The sequence below is a fragment of the Sciurus vulgaris genome (genome assembly GCF_902686455.1).
Source record: "Sciurus vulgaris genome assembly, chromosome: 5".
NCBI lineage: Eukaryota > Metazoa > Chordata > Mammalia > Rodentia > Sciuridae > Sciurus > Sciurus vulgaris.
The window spans coordinates 8,092,060-8,112,892 of record NC_136465.1 but is presented as its reverse complement, the minus strand read 5'-3'; the positions used below and the strand labels follow the sequence as shown (position 1 = coordinate 8,112,892).

At 49.3% G+C, this 20,833-nt stretch overlaps 1 protein-coding gene across 1 annotated transcript; it reads right to left on the bottom strand.

The window, feature by feature from the left end:
* Nucleotides 1–1,590: 1,590 nt before the first annotated feature.
* On the bottom strand, nt 1,591–20,021 carry LOC306662325 (serine protease 52-like; the record flags this gene model as incomplete). The annotated part of the gene is made up of 4 exons (XM_079141830.1): nt 1,591–2,588; nt 4,586–4,613; nt 7,144–7,384; nt 19,949–20,021. 4 exons carry the CDS (start codon nt 20,019–20,021, stop codon nt 2,322–2,324), a joined length of 609 nt encoding a protein of 202 aa, XP_078997956.1. The 3' UTR covers nt 1,591–2,321.
* Nucleotides 20,022–20,833: the final 812 nt, after the last annotated feature.

Genomic DNA, 20,833 nt, shown 5'->3' with positions numbered 1-20,833 from the left:
CATGAACACAGATGCAAAAATTCTTTTTTTTTTTTTTGCAAAAATTCTTAACAAAATTTTAGTAAACCGCATACAAAAACATATTAAAAAGATAGATCAAACATCATTACCCTATGTAAATGTATGATTATGCAAATGGTATGCTGTTACTCCATGTACAAAGAGAAAAAACATGTATCCCATTTGTTTACAATAAAAATAAATTTTAAAAAATAGCAAAACACTTAGATTTGGAAGTTTTGTTTTGTTTTTCAAATACAGTTGTCCTTGATTCTTGGTTGGAGGAAGAAAAAAAATCTTACACATCACACTGATTAAATATTATTAGTTGTTTTCAACTGAAACCTATTTGTCTAGAATTTTGTACATATATTTCACAGCTATTGGATGTTCTATGTAAAGTTTGGTTTATATTTTACCAAACTCTTATGGAAATGTACCTAAATGTACTTATAACTGAACTTCACTAATCTTAAAACATTCTTCAAAACCTTACCTATTAATTGCATTACTCTTATTACCTTTATCCTCATTTCAATGAATCATTTCATGAACTTTCTAATATTAAATATAATAGACTGTTAAAAAAAAAAAAAAAAAGATAGAGCACCATGATCAAGTGGGTTTTATCCCAGGGATTCAAGGTTGGTTCATCATCAGGAAATCAATAAATGTAATTCACCATATCAACAGACTTAAAGTTAAGAATCACATGATTATTTCAATAGATGCAGAAAAAGCATTTGATAAAATACAGCATCCCTTCATGCTCAAAACACTAGAAAAAAATAGGAATAATGGGAACATTTCTCAACATTGTAAAGGCTATCTATGCTAAGGCCAAGGCCAACATCGTTCTAAATGGAGAAAAATTGAAAACATTTCCCCTAAAAACTAGAACAAGTCAGGGATGCCCTCTTTCACCACTTCTATTCAATATATTCCTTGAAACTCTAGCGAGAGCAGTTAAACAAACCAAAGAAATTAAAGGGGTATGAATAGGAAAAGAAGAACTCGAACTTTCTCTATTTGCCAATGACATGTTTGTATATTTAAAGGAGCCAAAAAATTCCACCTGAAAACTTCTAGAACTCATAAATTCAGTCAAGTAGCAGGATTTAAAGTCAATGCTCATAAATCTAATGCATTTTTATTCATAAGTGATGAATCCTCTGAAAGAGAATTTAGGAAAACTACCCCATTCACAATGGCTTCAAAAAAAATAAAATACTTGGTAGGCTTTTGATGGTGGCTTCAACTTCATTGCAGCCTGGCTTTTCTGCTCCTCAGAATATGTGTACACAAGCATAGGATTCCCCTTTTCCTCTTTTCTTTCTTTCTTTTTTTTTTTTTTTTTTTTTTGCTTTCTTGTTCACAGCTCAAGGAATTCCATGTAAAACAAAGTCATATAAGAACCCTAACATCATTTTAAAATATGACTCTTTTCCCCTTCTCTTCAGAAATATATTGAGTTGCCTCGGAGAAGAATGATACTTATTATCCTGGTTGGAAAAAACAAATTCTTGGGATTGTGGAAAGGATGGAGAGCGTGCCCCTGGTCCAGGTGGTGGCCTCCAACCCCTCTATCAGCTGAGAGCTGGAGCAACTCCCTAGGTTCATCTCCGGCTCAGTTCTGGAGTCCCTATGGCCTCTGTGACTTCAGGTCAAGTTCCAGAGGCTTGCAAGCAAAGAATCCGTGGCTGGCACCACACATTAACTGTGTGTGTCTTTCCCCCGGGTGACATTTCTGCCTCAGTGATTTTATGTTCTGAATCTGAGCACGTTCCTCATGATTTCTGAGGGTCACAGCAGCCTCTTCCAGGATTCAGGACTGGCAACAGCTATGGGAGCAAAAGTGGTGAATAAATTCCAGGGAAATTTATGGAAGATTTACCAAATTGGTAAATGGTAAAATCTCAGGGCAAAGCTAAAAATGAAGGGTGAGAGGAGAATGAAGGTGTTTCTTACAATCTGTCTACCCCTGAGCTGTCTGTCCAGCTGCAAGATGAAGGCAGCAAGGAAGGGTGCTTCTGGAAGAGAAGAAAGATGGGACCTTCTGTTCCCAGGGCCCTGGCTCACTCCTCCCTGTGGACAGGTGCTCCAGCGAGCCCTTAAATGGGACTCAACCTGCTTCCAAGTTCCAGGTGAGCCCTGGGCTGCTGGGGCCCAGGAGTTCCCAAGATCCCCCTAGGCAGGTATGTGATGAGTTCAGGCGAAACAAGTCGGCTGAGAATCACCTCTCCCATCCTGCGCCCACCCTAACCCACATTTCACAAACTGAAGAGGACGTTTGGTTTTGGAGACAAGCCAGTGTTTAATCATCAGGATAACAGGAGCATCACAAAGGACAGGAGCAAGATGACCCAGGGGGAGAGAAGCAAACTGTACCCAGAGTCTGACTGGTACACGTAAGGTCTCCCTGCTTTTGTTGTCACCCCCTTGATCCACAGCAGGTAATTTGTCACCTTTGTGTATACCCCAGGGACATTCTTCTGGCCGCAGCTCGTACCCCAGCTGACGATGCCCAACTGGTACCATATGGTTTTGTTGTTCTTTTTGTGGCAAATCAGAGGGCCCCCACTGTCACCCTAGGAGAGAAGAGTTGTTTGGGAGTGGAGGGAACAGTAACAAGTCACTCCTACAACCTACAGAGGGGGGCAGCTGGCAGGGCAGAGAGTCCCAGACTCAGGGCTCCTTTGATGGAAACTTTTTGGGCACTGCTTCTGCTCTCCAGTCACGTGACTGTGCTCTCTGACTGTAGGAAGGTGCACGTGTCTTGGTCAACAGCCACGTGGTGAATGGCCGGGTGGCCCAAAGCAATCCCTGCCCTGACCACAGTCTCAAGCACGCGCTCTGACGTGCGCAGGAGTGGATCTCCACTCTACTTTGCCTTCAGCACTTCCGTTTTTTTAAGAATTCTCCACCTGTCCCCTCTGCCTTTTCACCTCAAATCCATTTTCTGTTGGCCCATTTTCCTCTTTCACAAAAAGAAAAAGAAAAATACAAAATCAAAAATCCATTATGCCTTTTAATAGGTCACAGGTTGAACACATTAGGCCTACAAACTGATAAACACCAAACGAGAAAAAGACCAATATCATGTCAAAATGTCATGTTACGGTTCAAAGCATTAAATTTTAAAACATTGTAGAAAATGTTGCCAAGTTAGCACAAGTAAGCAGAGCAGACATGATCGTCATGAAAATGGAAGACTGTGGCCACTTCCACGCTCCCACACCTTTTGGACCATTTAAAAAATTCTAGTAAAAAGTCATGCACAATCATTAAGGAAAAAACTGGAAAATCAGATATGGAAAAAGAACAGGAAAAATACCCATAATCAGGTAAATAAGGAATTTTATGAACACACACATGATTGTGTATGAAAAGAATACTTAAAGAACACACACACCCATGTAACAGTGGTTTCCCTTTGGGAAGGGAACAGGGGAACCAGCGTCAGAGGTAAATGTGCTCTTCATTGTGCGCCCACCTGTGGAATTTGAACTTTTTTTCACCATATGTTCAAATAAGTGAAATCAATAATTCCACCCATGCAGAGGTGACTCCTTCTTCATACCTTCAAATGTAACTTTCCAGATCCTTACTTGCAAAAGTAGATGTTATCGTTATTGTTTTCTAGAAACAGGATCTGGTTGTAGATATTGTTTCACAGCTTACAAAGTCTTATTTTGAAAATTTTATGTGACACCCAAAAAGTTGGGAAAAAACACCTCTCAATGATGTGTTAAAAATCTGAATCCAAATCCTCAGCAAAATCAAAACCAACCAACACCATATGGGTTTGTTTGATTTTTTTTTTTTTTTTTAACCAAATTGTTATCACAAACTCTTGTCCTTATGGACTCACTTTGAACCAAACTGTTCTTTGCCAAATGCCTTGAAGTCATTGAAAAAGTCACATGATCTTTCTTTAAAGTGAAAAATTAGAATCACTTCTGTAATTCATGACTTCTATGTAGAAGTCATGTGGATCAGCGGGACACTTAGGATCAAAGCCCGGTGTGAGTGCTGAGCGGAGTAAATTGGGCCCTTTCTCAAGTGTGTCCAGGCTGGGAGGGTGTGCAGAGGACAGAATTTCTCCTGCAGGGTGTAGGGAACATTCCTCAAGCTTATCTGACACCATGGTCTAAGTAAGCCAAACAGTCTGGACAGAGAAACTGAGGTAATGTTAAAGACTCGCCATGGAATGAAGGTCTTTGCAGCTGCTGAGGCTGAATTAGAAACTGAGGGGAGGCCTCAATTATCGAGCATCCCATCAAACACTGATGTGAGCTCACCCGTGCTGCCTTGCCTCATGCTGTGTACAGGAGCTTACATCCCCCAATCCTTTGTCTCAGACCTGTTGCTGGGCAGAATTACTTAGGCATACTTGGTTTGTTTTCATTATCTTGATACATAGTTCACCTATAGGCTGATTCTGTTATGCTTGAACAAGTGTGTTAACCTGATTGGATAATGTGCCTATATATGTCCTGTGCAACCCTTAATAAAATTAGATCTGTGCCTTCAGAGCCTGGTCTCTGATGTCTGAGTGTACTAGGTAAGCATCGTACATCCTCACCCTCAGCGGAGCCCCCATCTCTGAACATCTACAGCAGGGGGATGTGCAAATAGAACCAGCTAAGTCAGGTCTTGGCAGGTGGCAAGCACTTACTCAGAGGAGCTCCCATCTCTACATGACTGTGGGACGAGGTAAATGTGGGCATGGCCAGGCTGAGTCTCCCATGAAAATGGGAACCCAAAAGAGAGTTCTAACCCCAGAAGTCACCATGCCTTTGTTAGAATTTGGGGTCTGTGATTTGCTCTGCTGGGCTGTCCTCAGCAGAACTTGCAATTCCTTTGATCCTCGGTTTCCTTGTCTGAAATATGCCCATCTCATGGAATGGTTCACATTTGCAGAGGCAGTGTGTGTGCTACTGGGGACTGAGCAGGTGTAAGGAAGATGAGGAGAAAACGTGTAAATTTGCTGTGTTCACCCAGTGCCTGTGTGCATTCACTCACAGAATCCTCACAATGCCCCCCAAAAGGCAGGCGTTTTTAGAATTCCCATTTTATAGATAAGCAAATCAGAAAAAGCACAGTAACTGGGAGGGGGTTGCTTGCCTGGGTCACACAGACCATGATAAGAGGAGCCAGGAGGGAAGCCAGTTTATCTGACTTCAGCACCTGGGCCTCACTCCCTGCTCCTCCCTGCAGCATTTTGGTTACAGAGTATTTGTTCTTGAAAAGATCTTACAGAGCCTCTGTGCTGGATGGAAGAGCATCCTGTCCTCCCAGAATCTCAGACCGTACCTAGTTTAGATATAGGTTTTTTGCAGATGTTATTAATTAAATTAAGACAAGGTCATGCTGAAGTTAGAGGAGGCCCTAGTGTGATGACTGGTGTCCTGTAAAGAACAGAGGTGTCAGGCACATGGGAGAGAAGACCTCGTGAGACAGGCAAAGTGCAGAGAGGCATCTACAAGCCAAAGGAACACCAAGGATGGCCAGGAGCCACAGGAGCTGGAAGAGACAAGTTTTCTCCCCTATAGCCTGGGGAGGAGCACAGCCCAGCTGGCGTCTGGTGTTCAGGTTTCCAGCCTCCAGAACTGAATCATTTCTGCTGTTTCGAGCCACCCAGTGTGTGACCATTTGTCATGGCAGCCCTGAGAAGCAACCACAGCGGCTCACATGGAGTAGTGGGACAGGAACCCCTCACCCTCTTTAAGCAGGGCACAGCCCATTACCTGGCAGGCGTCCCTTCCTTCTTGAGAACTGTTGGCACACAGCATGTTCCTGGTGAGCACAGGCAAAACTTTGAAGCACCTGTCCCATGTGAGCAACTCAAGGTGGACTTGGTGCAGCCTTGAAGGTAGAAATTCCATAGAACCTGATCCAGAGGAGGAGCACACAGAGAAAGGGCCATGAGTCTGAAGAGGTTCCATTAGGTTGAGGTCAAGCATCCACCCGGGTCATGTCTTTTCACTTCAATGACAAGGGAACTTCCCCATAGCCCCAAGGACAATCCAAATGGGACTGGGAGGGGGAAGAGGAAGGAGGGTGCTTAGATCTTGAATCCTCCCACAAAAGAATTTGGAGCTCTCCAGGACTGGATCCCTGCTCCGTCTCAGCCAGGGCACACCATCTTCCCACCCTGCAGAAGGTGCCAGGCTCCCACTGGGATTCTGAAAAGGTGCTTTGTTCAAACCCACAGGAATGCAGTGAGGGTCCTGATGACAAGTTTGTGCCAGGGCTCAGGACACATGGGCAGGCTCGAATCACGCTAGGCGGGAGGTAAACCTAACCCCTGGAACTTTCTTCCCTCCCCAGATGGAGACTCTTTCCGCTCTGTGTGATGCTACATCCCTGGTGTCTACAACACTCCCCCACTGAAGAGGGCCCACGAGGTGTGTTGGGTGAAAGTTCAGAAATCCTAAGTTGAGAAGATGACTGTTTTTTGAAGCTAATGAAAAGTGTCTAAGGGCAATTCCCAATAAACTCCGAGCTTTAGGATCACACTAGAATAAATGTCTAGCCATTTGTGTGCCTACTTGGAAGAGCAGGGTTGCCTGCCTTGTGTTCTTTCCATTCTGTTGATTATGGGACAACACACTTTTACCAAGAACAAAGATGAAAGGAGTCATTTTGCAAGTTGACTGGGAAGAGGCCCAAGTGTGGGTGCAGGTCAATTCTAAAGGGAATTTTGTACTCAGTTTATGCCCTGCCTTTGGCCTGGTCCTGCCATTGTCAAATATTTTAATCACAGAGTCCTTTGTCACAGGACAACAGAGCTGATACCATCAACTGCTACAAAACTGTTGTGGACTATCCACATTGCTACCCCTTTGCCTGTCCATGTGTCCTTCAGAATTCCTCTAAGTCACCCCCTTGGACTTGGAAAATGTCTGCCTGAGCTGTCCCTGAGCTCCTCTGAAGGACTCTTGTTCCACCATATGGCATACAGCTTGCTGCAGGAGCCCAGGAAGGCCCATGAAAGATGACTCCCTGGGTGAGAGGGACGGGACTCATCATGGGCCTTTGGGGAGAACTGAAGGTCCCAGACCTATCAGGCAGAATTTCCAGGGCCAGCAGGGCCTCTAGAGTTCCCATCCCAAATATTAGCCAGGTGCCACCCACTACTGTCTGGCTCCAAGTAACTCACTGGCATTGGTAGTGCCCCATCCAGTCACCCAGCAGCTGCTCCATGTCTGTAGGTCCGTGACCTCCGAAAGGCAGATGGGAACATTTTCATCCCCCAAGTTCAACGGGGATTTGAGCAAGAGCAAAGCTATGTCATTATTCATGACCCAGGAATCAAAATAAGGATGAGTAAAGACCTTGTCCACTGTTATCCTCGTCAGGTTCCTGTTACTTAAGTCATCTGTGCCGTATACAATTGTCAAGTTAGCGCTTTCAAAATAAAAGAAGAAGGGAAAACAGTAAGTGATGGAGGGAAAAAGATGAGCTTTTAGAGAAGATAATCCCACCAGTCTGTGGCTGTGGTGCTAAGGAGTGGGAATGGAGTCATCTGGGCCACACACGTGCCACAGAGCCAAGAAAAAAAGCCGGCCAGGACAGTGTCTCAGGGTACCCTTGTTACAGGGAGCTTGGGAACCTTTAAATGTCATGCATGGCTTGCATGTGAGCCTTTGTGCAATACATGGAGATGTACAGTCCAGAGTTTTCATTGGCTTTTCAAAGGAATCCTTGATCCAAAATGAAGCTTTAAAATCTAGGATGGAATATCACTCTGCCTTAAAGAAGAATGAAATTATGGCATTTGCCAGTGAATGGATGGAGCTGGAGAATATCATGCTAAGTGAAATAAGCTAATCCCCCAAAACCAAAAGCTTGGGACAGACTGTAGAGCAAGCACCCGGAAAGCTGCTTGAAAATCATGATTCATGAACCTGGGCCCACTAAAGAAGCTTCTGATGTGCTGTCAGAGATGGAACCTAGCTCAGGTGCTAATGCCTGAGGACTCTGTGATCCTGGGGCCATGGTCAGCCCATAATCTGTCTGTGTGGGAGCAAACACTTAGTGAAGTGCTTCCTGGAGGTCAGCCAGGTCCTTGTGCACTTGGCAGGAGGCAAAATCTGAGGAACATTTGTCCTTCAGCTTAGGACTCACAATAAGATGGAATGTGCTGAGAGGAGAGCAGCTAACCCTGCGCCCGCCCAGGAGCACTCAGCTGCGAAGGCCTACATTTGACCTCCTGATACTTTGTTCTGTGGCTGACAAACCAGGATGAGGTTCCAGGGTGGCTGGGGCAAATATTCTACCATTCTGATTGAAAAAAAAAAAAAAAAAAAAAGTTTCTGTAGGTAATACTTACTGATGATGATTGATTTTAATGAAGCAATGGGATGCAGTTAGAATCCACCACTCACTGAGAATAGTTCCTCCACAGATATGATGTTCATTGTTAAAAATACTCACCTGCCAAGGAAAATTTGTAATGTCTGCAGGTTTCCCACCTATGATTTCAACTATGTTTGATTCTTCCCCACTTGTTCTTCTGCCACACGTTGCTAAAAGAAAGGAGGAAGAGGGAGGAAGTCTCAGGGGCCCAGAGTTGAGTTTGGTTGTCTTGGGAGAAACGTCAGGGCGCTCTCTGGACCCAGAGCCCCCACAGCAGTGCTTAGCCAGGTGAACTCGGCAAAGCCAGGAGCCCGGCATGGCTGCTGGCTGCGGAGGGCGGGTGTGGGGTTGCTCACGGCAGGTCTCCAGGGCCTGGCTTCCCCCAGGGTTCTCCCTGTATGGTCTGAGGAGGGGATCGACCCTAAGCTCTGGGGCCAGATCTTGCTGCTGTTGCCAAGTCTGAAAGCCAAGGCAGGTTCAGTGATTTAAGGCTGTGTCCTGTCCTCTGCAAAGCGGGCCTTTTGTCTGCTGTCTTGGTGCACACCCTGAAGTCCTTCTGGCTCTGCCTATTTCATGGGTGCTTCTGAGCTATGCATCCCAGGCAGGAAGTTCCCGCCCCTGAAAAGGGAATGCGTGGGTCCCACCTCCACACCTCTCCCGCGTTTCCACAGTGATCAGTGTCACCAACTCGCATTCGTTTTTAATGCTGGCAATCATCCCATCCTACCTTGAGAGGATTAAAATGTTGGTACTTCCGTGTGACAGTGTGGTTTTGATATCTTTCTGATATTATTTGAGTAAAGGGAAAAATAAACCCATCTGAACTATCGAGCGCTCACTGGCTGCCAGGCGCTGTTCTGTTTTGCATGACAGTTCTCGCACAGGTGGCAGGGGGTACCTGAAGTTTCATGGCCCAACAGCCAGAGCCCAGTGGAGCCAGGGCTGGAATGCCATAGGCCCCACTACCATGTCCCCAGAGCCACAGCCCCCACCACCCAGTGCTATGGCCACACCACACGATGGCACCACCATGCACCCCAGCACACAACCCCACATCACTGTGTCACCACATGGCCCTGCCATACAAGTCCATCAGCAATAACCCATCATCCAGTCCCACCCACGAATCCCATCCCGTCCCCACACCCCACGCCGACCACTCTCCACGGCCACGCAGCCCCACCCCACCGCTCACTAGCCCTGCCGCTGCTGCTCTCTGGCTTTCCATTTCTCAGCTTCCCTGGCCTTCCTGCCACTCCCCAGGCCTGCCCCGCTCCTTCCTCCTGAGCGCCTTCCCGGTTGCTGACCTGGGCCTCTCTGGTTAGCCCCTGCGTGTCCTTCCCAGCTTAGCTCAGTTACAGAGCCAGTTCAGAGAGCTTCTGCACCTCTAGGCCAGGTCAGGCCCTCTCAGTATTATTTTCTTATCAGAAACTCTGCCTTCTCCTTACAATGTTAAACAGTTGGTTAAACATTTGTGAACTTGTTAGTTTAAAGTCTACTTAACCCATTAAAGTGTAATCTCTATGAGGTTAGGAACAACAGGTGACTAGTTTTCCTATTCATATCACCAGCTTAGAGGCTGCACATGGCAGGAACCCAATACATGCTTCCTGAATAAACGGAAGATGTATGGGTGGACGGAGGGATGCATGAGTGGGTACCTGAATGCATGAATATTAAAGATCTTAACATCAATGTTAAAAATTATTTAGCCACCCAGTGGCCTATACAGGTGACCAAGGAACTGAAGGACCTCAGCTCAAAGGCATGTAGGCTTTGAATTCTAAATCAGGGGCTTAATGTAGGGGCAACAGAAGTGGCCATCGAGGCATCATTTCATCTGAAGAGGAGAAGAGTGAGTGAAAAGCAGATGCCCAGGAGCACCTGCCTCGTCTCCATTGCTGATGTCACAGGAAAATGCCTGGCCTTTCCCAGTGGAAGCCACACACTGACGGCACCTACAGCCTCATCTCAGGTGGAAATGCCTGTTATTGCAGGTCCAGCAAGGGAAACTTGGAATTGTTATACGGTAACGCAGCACTGGTCTCCGGGAAAATTTCAAGATACTTCATTTAAATGATGATTTGGGGATGTTTAAATAGAACTACTGATAATTAGGGTGAGGTTGGATTCACAATTAAAAATCTCATCATTAGTCCCGGCTTCCTTTCGGAAACATAATGACACTAACACCCACTGAGCACCTCCCATGAGTCAGCCTTGTCGGGCACCAGCACGTGCAGGTGAGAGAGGGGCTTCTGATAACCCAACGAACCTCCACAATGCATCTTATCTTCCCCGTTTCACAGGTGGAAGACAGTCTCTGGGCGGTCACATGATCAGTCAAGACCATGCAGCTCCTAGGAGGTGGACAGGGGCTTTTCAGTCAGGCGGAAGACTATACCTGACACCCAGCAGCTCTCCTCCTCCTGCTTCCACAGTGTATCTCCATGTCAGCAAAGTGCCTACTCCATCTCCAATGAACTTACGGACTGAAATGATGGAATGCGGCTTGGGTGATTGCTCACAAGGTGAACTTGAACCAGGTGGAGGTCTCAGAGCTACATGTTGCTCATTGAATCTGTGTCCGCCTGGAAGGAAAGCTTTGAGGGGTGAGGTTTCACTAGGAAGTTCAAGTCCCATTGGGGAGCAGGGCTTTCTGAGCATGTAGCAGGGCTCAGTGCAAGAGCTCCAAGATCAGTTGGCGATTCCCGCTGAAGGCTGGGTGGTGTTGGGATGGAGGTGGGATGCCAGGCTGTGCCAGCCCCAGGAGAGTTTACTCAGACTTAAATGGGGAAGAAGTCATCTTAGGTCTTGAGGAAAGGTACGTGGCCATGTGTGCTACAAAACGGAACCAGATATTATAGGTTGCAGGTGGAACTGAGGAATGGGCTTGCCAGATCTGAATCCTGGGCCTGACTCATCAGCGTCACTCTCAAGAAAAAACAGACAAAGGCTTGAGATTCTGGTCCAAAGTTATAAGCCCAAAGCTCAAGAACTGTGAGGGGAGCCATGGCCTGGGGAATTTTCACAAGATAATATCAACCACAAATGCTGGTAGATGATGTGGCAGCTAAACTCTCCACAGGCTTCAACTCGGAGCCTCCAGATAGAAGGACACATGAACAGACAGAATGCATTCAGAGGCCAGTGAGAAGCAGGTTGGGAAACTGAGTCTGAAAAGAAACAAATAAGGAAAATTCTAGGTGGCTTTAGACCCCTGCAGGACTTTCCTGAAGATGAAGGCAAGTCTTTCTAGATCCAGCATCCATGGAAGGAAACTGCAGGTTGACATGAAAAATCTTACAGAAGTAGGAAAATTCTGCCATATTGTTATACCACATTTCCACTTTGCTGGAGATTACACAGAATTGAGGCTGATTTGGACAATGTGAGTTCCATGCTTGTGAAATTTACAGGGGTCCCTGGGACCCCAGGGAACTTGTATTTTCTTCAATATCAAAATGAACATTGGCGAACTTCCCAATGGTGGCACAGGTTACCTCTAGGGTCTTTGGTTTTCTCACCCATAGATTGAAGGGATTCAACAGCATCATCTCCAAGGTTCCTCGCAGTTCTAACACACTGTACTTTTATCGTTCACAATGGTGAAGGGCAATTTTTTACTTAAATCATATAAATATAAAACACAACAATCTTTATTTAAATTCTGACATATAAACATTGGGCCAAATCTTAGCTTCCTATTCTCAATTTTTCTTTGAAAGGGGCATAACTTCTCCATCAACATTCTAAATGCTCTGCGACACTGAGGTCAGTTTGCCCCTAGTCATACACATTGGTATATTCTTAAAAGAAAAGTCTTACACAAGGAGAGATTCTTCCCTATTTTATATGCTTAAAGGCTCGACTTTGTTGAAAATTGGAATGAATTGGGGCTGACCAGTGGCTCTGAATTTTGGAGAGTCCCTGGGAGCCCAGAGAGTTCATATATTTTGTAGAGAGAGATGAATTCTCGGTCTTCAGAGCAGAACCCCCCACAGGGAGGAGGCACTCTTCTTGGTGTTGCAGGGCCTTCAGGAATGAAGTCCCTTTGGACTCCAGATTCTTCCAAAGTGACCGACGGATTCCCACCCAGGGATGCCACCAGTTAGATTGAGACAGGGCCCCCTCATTTTAATTTTTGAATCCAAAGCATTTTCTCTGCCTGCATCTCAGGATGTCTCTTCCCCACAAGGATCCCACCAATGTGTTGGTGGCTGTGAGAGCCAAGTAGGAAGAGTGAGGTGGACTGATATCCACAGGGGGCACCCCAGATCTGTCCTGCTTGACCTGGCCCCTAGGGAAGGAGGGGCATCTGGGCCACACTTGCCAGGTGCACACACACGGCATGACTTGGAGTCACTGATTCACTCTCTCTACACCCAGTGTCCTCACTTGAATTCAAAGATGAATAGTAACTCTCCTCCTGCCTAGTTTTTCGTGAGATGCTGATTTAGAGGGACAGATGCCATTTGGCTTCACCACAGAGAAGTCTGTGGTTCAGGTAGGATCATCTCTGCCTGGTGACCCAGGCACAGCCCATCTGCTGTAGGAAGAGTCCTACGCTGAGGGCCACGCCTTCTCAGGTGATTTTGCAGAATTCTTGTCTTCTTCCAAAATCCACTGTCCAATCCTCAGGCCACTTCTCCCTGAACCCTCTCTGCTAGAGCCCTCGTCCCAGGCCACAACTTCAGACACCATCTTTATGTAGGTGACTCTTGTGTGCACCCCTCTCAACCCTCCACCTCATTCCCCACACGTGCAACCAACTGCCCTACTCAGTGCCTCTCGAGAATGTCCAAGTGGCACCTTAGGCTTGGTGTGGCCCACACTGAACTTTCCAGGTCCCCACCTGCACCCCAGACTTGCTTCCTCACCAGCCTTCTGCAGCTCAGTAACTGGCTCAGTCCCACTGGGTCCCTAGGCAAGGACAGGCTTTGGCACTGTCCCTGCCTCCTCTTCTCTTACCCCTCACGGCCACTACCTCAGCGATTCAGTGGCACTCCAGAAGTCAAACTGTTCCCCCACCCACACCGTCACTCACCACTGGAGCCAGACTCTGGCCCACAAACTCGTCCCCGGACTACTCAACCTGCACAGCGGTGTCCCCACTGCAGCCGAGGCATCTTCCCCTTCTCACTCTCCTGGGTTCATTCTCTGGTGGTTCCCCATATAGCTAGGAAAAACCCCGAGTCCTCACTGCACCTTTACAAGGTGACCTGAGCCCGTCTTTGGCCAGCGCCTTCCCATGCACCCTGCCCCAGGCACCGGCCATCTGCCCCCGCCTCCCACCACCCCCGGCCTGTCAGTCATTCCCTGCGCAGGGCCTCTGACTTCTTCCGCCCGTGCTTGCAATATACCTCCTCATCAGATTGTGAGGCCTGACTAAGACTATTGTGGCACGTCCCCAGACCTTCCCTGTCACCATTCACAGGCACCAACCTCATCCGGTCACTCACTATGCCAAGACTTCTCCCCGCCAGGCAGCACAGCTGCTCACGAGGCACTGAACATGTCCTCTGCTGTGAACTCAGCCTCTAAAGCAACTCCCAGCCTCTGGCAGGGCTTTGCTCCTTACAGACCAGCAAAATGATTGACCATGGAACAGGGCTACATGTGTCTCAGCACCCAGAAGAGGAGCCCGTGGGGAGTGTCCCAGCACCACCTTGTCCTGGTTCTGTGACATGATGGCTTTGTGATAAGCCAGTAGGCTCCACCAAGCCCTTTAGAAGGCTTTCAAAGTGATAGCAGCAGGGAGCGACCCTCTGCGGATCACATGCTGGCCTTGTGTGGCCAGTGGGCATCTCTGTCTTTCTCGAAGTCTGCACTGACACTGGCTGTTCACTCTGGAAAACTCTGATACCTAACACAGGTAGTAAATCACACACGCAGGCTCACGCACGTGCACGCGCACACATGCACACATACACCGGCTCCTCCACAGGCAACTTTCAAGTGCAGGGTGTTGACAGCTGCTGTGCGAAGGTCTGCTGGGAGCCAGCTCCTCAGGTTCATCGGGGGAGCCTCTTGGGGAGTAAGGTCCCAGATCCCTCCCACAACTTCCCAGCCAGCATCCCTAGGAACCAGCCTTTCAAATAGCCTCCTGGGCGATTATCCTGTCCACTGAGGATTGAGGATGCTGGGGGGGACACAGCCCTGAGGGCCCCTCGGAGACCTACGTGCCAAGGAGCTGTGGGCCCAGGGCAGCAGCAGGGCGACAGACAACAGGAGCCCTGCCCCTCCACTCCTCCATCCCGTCATGGACCTTGGCCTTCACATCAGAGGTGGAGAGGACTCGGCGGAGGCGGAAGGAATAAAGGGAGGGCTCCCTCTCCATGCAGCTAGCTCAGCCCAGCCACCGAGGTCACAATGGGGCCCTGGGTGGAGCTGCATGGTCCAGAGCAGCCATGAGGCATCTGAGTCCTCTGGGGAATGGAAGATGGGGCCATGGGGTTGGGGGAGGCAGGGCGTAGGAGGACTACATGCCAGTTAAGGAGTGTGACTGGACACGATGGCTGAAGGCAGACTCCAGAAACGGCCTGGTCAGTCAGAAGGGAGCTGACAGGTCAGGTGGAACAGCAGGCGAGCTATGAAGTCTCCACAGGAGAGCTCGCCTCAGCAGCAGCCTTCAGGGGGTCACTTGGCCTGGGGCCCCTGCTACCCACATGTAAGATGGGAACACTGTTACTACACCATCTCGTGGTTCCGAGGATGGTGAGTGCATGGTACAGCAAGAACCGGCCTGTCGAGGACAAGTCTGCAACTCTGACCCTCTAAGTCCACCTCACGCAGAGCACAGACCGACTCCCTGTAGGCTGGCTTCCAGTAATGTCCTTCATCCATTCACAGGGTCATCTCGCACTTCGTAGATGGCTTTCTGTGCCATGGAGGACGACACAAGGTGATCAGCAGGTGGTCTCTGACACCTCGGAGTTCACTCTCCGTCTCAGAGAAATGCATGGGCAAAGAGACCACCTTAGCACGGGGGGTGGGGGGTGGAGAGGGCTTCACTGGAAGCCAGGAGGGGGTTACAGGTGTATGGTGGGAAGAGTTCTCAGAAGAATGGGCTGGACTAAGTCGGCCCACAGGCAGAAGTGGCCTTATGGCAAGGCAGAAAGGCATTTGGTGGGTTGACTCATATCCCTCAAAATTCCCAGGTCAAAATTCTAGGCCCCAGGTGTCAGGCAGTGACCTCATTTGGAAACAGGGTCCTTGCAGATGTGACTAGTTAAGAATTCTTGATAGAGTAGGGTGGGCTCCTAGTCCAGTAAGACTAATGTCCTTATGAAAAAGGAAACTTTAGACACACAGGGAGAACCCCATGTGGCAAGTGGAGAGGTGTTCCAAGCCACCAGACAACCAGGAGCTGGACAGAGGCCTGGCTCGGCCCCTGCCCCAGCACCGTTGGAGGCAGCGTGGTGCTGCTCACACACTGCAATTGGACTTCTGGCCTCTGCAACTCCAGACAATAAACTGCAATTGTTCTAAGCCATCTCGATTGTGGAACTTTGGTTTAGTGCCATAGGAAACTAGATGCAGCAATCAAGATGGACAGAAGACACATGCAAAGGTACAGAGGCTTGTTGCAGCTGCGGAATCTTCTAAATTAAATCAGAGTTGCTATTTTGGTAGCTCAAAAATAGTAGAATATTGGTAATTTGCATGGTTTAGGCTAAACTATTGAGGTGGACGAGGGCATGTGGTTGAATGGTATGTAGGGGATCCGTTTTCTAAAACTCAAATCCAAATGAACAGTCACCCTCACTCTGTGGCCACTGAATAACTCTCATAAGAAATCACCATGGACGGAACAGATGTGTGTAGAACAGCTATTACTGTTAATGATTGCCAGGAAGCTATAGGTGCAAACATTTTCCAAAATGCTAGACGGAATGGATTTCCACTTTACAGAAAATGACTACATAACGTTTTTCTTTCCCCATATTTTTTTCTGATTTTTTGTAGTTGTAGATGGACAGCATGGCTTTATTTTATTTGTTTATTTTTATGTGGTGCAAAGGATGGAACCCAGTGCCTCACACAGTCTAGGCAAGTGCTCTGCCATGGAGCTACAGCCCCAGCCCTCCCTATATGTTTTGAGACTTTAAAATTTATCTTAAGAACTCTTGGAAATATCCCATCATGAAAGCCAGGTGAGACATTAAGCAGTTAGGTGGTACGGAGTGGGAAGTTACGGCTGTGGGCAGCACATGACATCATCAGCCAGGCTCCTGTCTTTTCTCTGCCCAGGGTGGGGGTTGCATGAGAGGAAAACCTCCCCAGAAGCAGCATGCATTTGTGCCAAGCAGGGCTAAACATCCTCTTGTGGCTACAAGCATTTGCAGACTCCTGGATGCTAAAGGGCATCTGTTCAGGTGAGGCGGAATGAGCCATCGTGACAGACTGCCCAGGGGTGCCCTCCATCCAGCCCACCTCAACGACACACTTCCATGACAGGCAAGACTTCAGGAAGGGAGAGCATAGCATTATCTTCACCTAGACCTCAAGTTGTCCCCCAATCTTCTGGCACTCATACTTTTATCAAAACAGACTTGTATGGAAATGTATGTCCACACCAAAACCTGTCCCCAACATTTATAGCAGCTCGTTTTTAATTTCTGGAACCTGATAACAACCTCATTGTCCATCATCAGATGAAGATAGAACAAACCATGGCACCTCCACACCAGCAGTGCCATTCAGTGACCTGGAGGAGCTATCCACACACCTTGAAGGCATGAGGCTCAGTGAAGAAGCTGACCCAGACAGCAACAGCTATAGGAGGTCATCCATGTGCCATTCTGGAGAAGAGGAAACACCAGGTGCAGAGAACACAAGGCGGTGTGTCTCACTGCTGGTCATTTGCATTCTTCACAGTGCATGGAATCGTTCACTTTAAAGTGCTAAATTGGATGAATAGAATTCATACCTCAAAAAACTCTTTTAAAAATGCCTTGCACTTTGTACGCTTAAACTATCCCTGGCACAAGCCGCGCAAGCATCACGCCATTTGCTAGAACTTCAAGGGAGAAAGTATTTTTTAACACCACCTTAGTCTGCTCAGCTGTCATGACAAAATGCCACAGAGCAGGTGGATTAAGCACCAAGCGTTCACTTTCTCTAAGCTGTGGACAGAGCTGCTGGAGTTTCTCAGAGTTGCTGGAAGCCCAAGATCAAGGTTCCAGTGAGGGCTCTTCCTGGCTTCTGGATGGCTGGCTTCTTGCTGTGTCCTCACATGACCGCCCCTCAGTTCCTGCCCATGCATGTTGGTGGGAGTTCAGAGGGAGCGTCCTCTTATAAGAAGAGTGTCCTTTTAAGGACGCCCTCCCTGTGGATCAGAGTTCCACCCAATGACCTCCTCTAACCTTGTTTCTTTAGTGGCCCCGCTTTTGAAAATGGCCACACTGTGGGTCAGGGCCTCAGTGTAGGGATTTGAGTGGGGTAGGGCGGGGGATGGGGGCACAGACCTGTCCACAGCTAACCCTGGGTGGTGCTCAGGTGCTTCTGGTGGTAGTGTTTGGAGCAGTAGGAGTTTGCCTGCCCTGATGGGGGAAGAGAGGGCGTGGTTCTTGGCAGAGAACTTAGGAGAAGGGGGCAGGGAGGTGCAGAGGGCAGTGGGCATATGGCTTAGGCTATGCTGCGGGTCTTCTGGGGACAGTTCTGCCCTTCTCAGCTGGGTGCTTCTGGGTGGGCGCTTACCCTGCTCCGCCTAAGTGGACTGGGGTTCGAAATCAGGTCTAACTCCGGGGTTTTTGACTCTAATTTATGCTCTACCCACTGCCCAACTGCTGCCCGGGCGGAGTTGGGCCCAGTTTGGACTCTGAAGGCCTCTGGAAGTCGGCTCCAAAGCTCCCCCAGGGAAACAGCCACACTTGTGGCTCCCTGGCTGCTCCTGAGGAAGGATGGGCTCCCCAGGAGGATGCCAGCAGGGCTGTGGTAGGCAGGCAGGGAAGGCAGAGGCCAGCAGGACTGCCCCTCGCCCACAGCTCAGGGACAGGCTCCACATTCTCAGGTGCATGGAACATCTCCACTCTGCAGTTCTCGGGAGCAGAATCTGCCCATGTGCCCTGGGGACCCCAGTACCTGTGGGGTCTGTGCTCTGAGCTCCAGGCCAGACGGGCAGGGGAGCCAGGGCAGGGGAGGACATGACCTGAGGACCTGGGTCAGCCATCACTGCCCACTGTGACCCAGTTTAAGTCCTGGTGGCATCTGTGTTAATGTCAATACAAGCCGGGGAGGAGACCGAGCTATTTGGGGCAGGAGACAGATTAGGAAAGGGCCCCTGCTCCCCATGGAGCTTAGCCACTGCTCTTCCCTTCCGATTCAGCTGTGCCCTCGTTCTTGTTCAAGGCCAGCTGGATTATCGTGTGCAATGCCAGAGGGCCAACCTCAGAGTTAGTGGCTATGTTTGGGACAGGGGTGCTGGTGAGGCCCTGGGCTTGTACTTGCTGAGCGCTGACAGCTGCTATTGTCCTGGAGATGGAGGCCTCAAGCTGGCCTAGAAGGTGGGTCCACCCTCAGGGACCAGGGCCACCTCTCCCCTGATAAGCCATCAGGGCTCTGGACTTCCATCCAACCCTCTGAGGTAGAACTAAGGAAGCCCGAGAGTACCAATTAGGGAGGTTCCAGAAGGAACTGAAATTCCACTCTGAAGGTTCAAACGAAGATGCTTCAACGAAGGCACTAAAAGTATGGGGAGGGGACTCGGCAAGGGAGAGCTGGGCAGCAGTAAGCCCCTGGGACGGAGGCAGTGGACCTCCAACTCAGGAGAGCAGCAGGGGAGGAGCGGGGCCACCAGTGTGAACCAGGTCAAGAAGGGACCCAGCCTTGGGCAGCACGTGGTCAAGCAGGAGAGGGACAGGGAAGCACCTGAAAGCCCTCTCACTTCCTGCTCTTGTGTCTTTGTCGGTACCCACTGGGAGCAACCCAGGTGCACTCAGGATCTGAGGGCACCAGCCCCTAGGAGCCAGCTCCCCAGGACCCAGGGGAACCACAGTGAATCTGGGGTGGGGGATAGGAGAAACGGAAAACAGCAGCTCAATGTCATCAGCACCGACTGCTGATCAGTTGGCTGCTGAGTCATTCTGATTTTAGGGCTGAGAAAGACGCCATGCCTGGTGATTGAGCCTTAGCACATATGACATGCATGCTCAGGGCTTTGCCGGCATTGTCTTGCTCAGCCCTGGGGGCTTCTGAGGACGGACCGCTCTTGTGGCTTTCTGCAGTTGGTAGGTCATTACACCAGTGTTCCTTGACATTGAGCCCCGTTCTCTGCCTTGCTCCCTCTTCTAGGGGTGGCAGAGACTGCGTGCCGAGAAGCCGTGCTTCTCAGAATCCCCGCAGGCTTCCGTGGAGATTCTCAGCCATGTTGTAGGGGGCAGAGGAAAGGGCTTCACGTCACCCTGGGCAGCTGCGGTAGGCACGCAGACCTCAGCACATGGCAGCTGTGAGGTTTTGCCCTGGGCTTTGGGCCCACTCACGACACCATCATCCCAATGCTGAGGAGACCCGAGACCGTTCACAGTGGGTTCCTTGAAGTCTGCAGCTGACTGAGCTCCTGCGAGCGAGCAGCTTTCCTGACCTGTGAAGGCCAGCCTCTCAGTGGCTCTGTAAGCCAGTACCTCGTGTCGCATCCCTTTCTGCTTGAGACGCATGGACCGTCCTGTGTTCCTGGCGGGTCTGACTGATACAGTGTTTGGTGGTGACAATGTTGCAGGAAATGAAATGCAACGAAAGGCTGGGCTTGACTGAAGCTGCAGATCTCCTGGGTGCCGTGACTAGGTGCCCCTCTCCTCTAGGACTCCACAGCACAGCAGGGATTGTTCCACCAGTAGTCCTTCCCCGCTCAGGGGCGGCCTGCTTCAGCCCGAGCCAGCCAGGGTGGCACCGTTCTGCCGTGCCAGGCACTAACTTCCATTTCCATGAGGGTCTCACAGACAGATGGTGGGATTAACCGGAAAACACGGCACAGGCAGAGCCCTGGCCCTCGTCAGGGTAAGCTGGGCAAGATCTACAAGTGCTGTGGCCCGCGTTCCAGGACAGAGCTGCCCTGCCCCCTTCCTGTTCAGCAGATGTGTTAGATGAGGAACAACAGGGCGCGTCTGTGAAATCTCGTAACAGTGGTAGCCTCCTGGGGGTGGCAAATGGCCTTCTCTGATGCAAAGCCTCAGGAGCTCTGGGCCCAAGCAAGCAGTGCTGACCTGTCCTCCACTGAGCCCCCTGGACATACCAAGCCAGCTCTGTTCAGTCACCAGAAAAGGGAAAGGAGATGGGCCCATGGAGTCACGCAGATTCTTAGCACCACTGGACCTATTGGTCACGTGACTAAAGGGGTAGGACGGCTGTAGTGCAGCCGGAGCTCAGTGCGAAGCTCTCTCTTGCTTCGAGCCACACAGACACTACTGGAAACCTAATAGTCACCTTTCATGGGCTGAAGTATTTTCCAACTTATTATCTGCTACCTTCA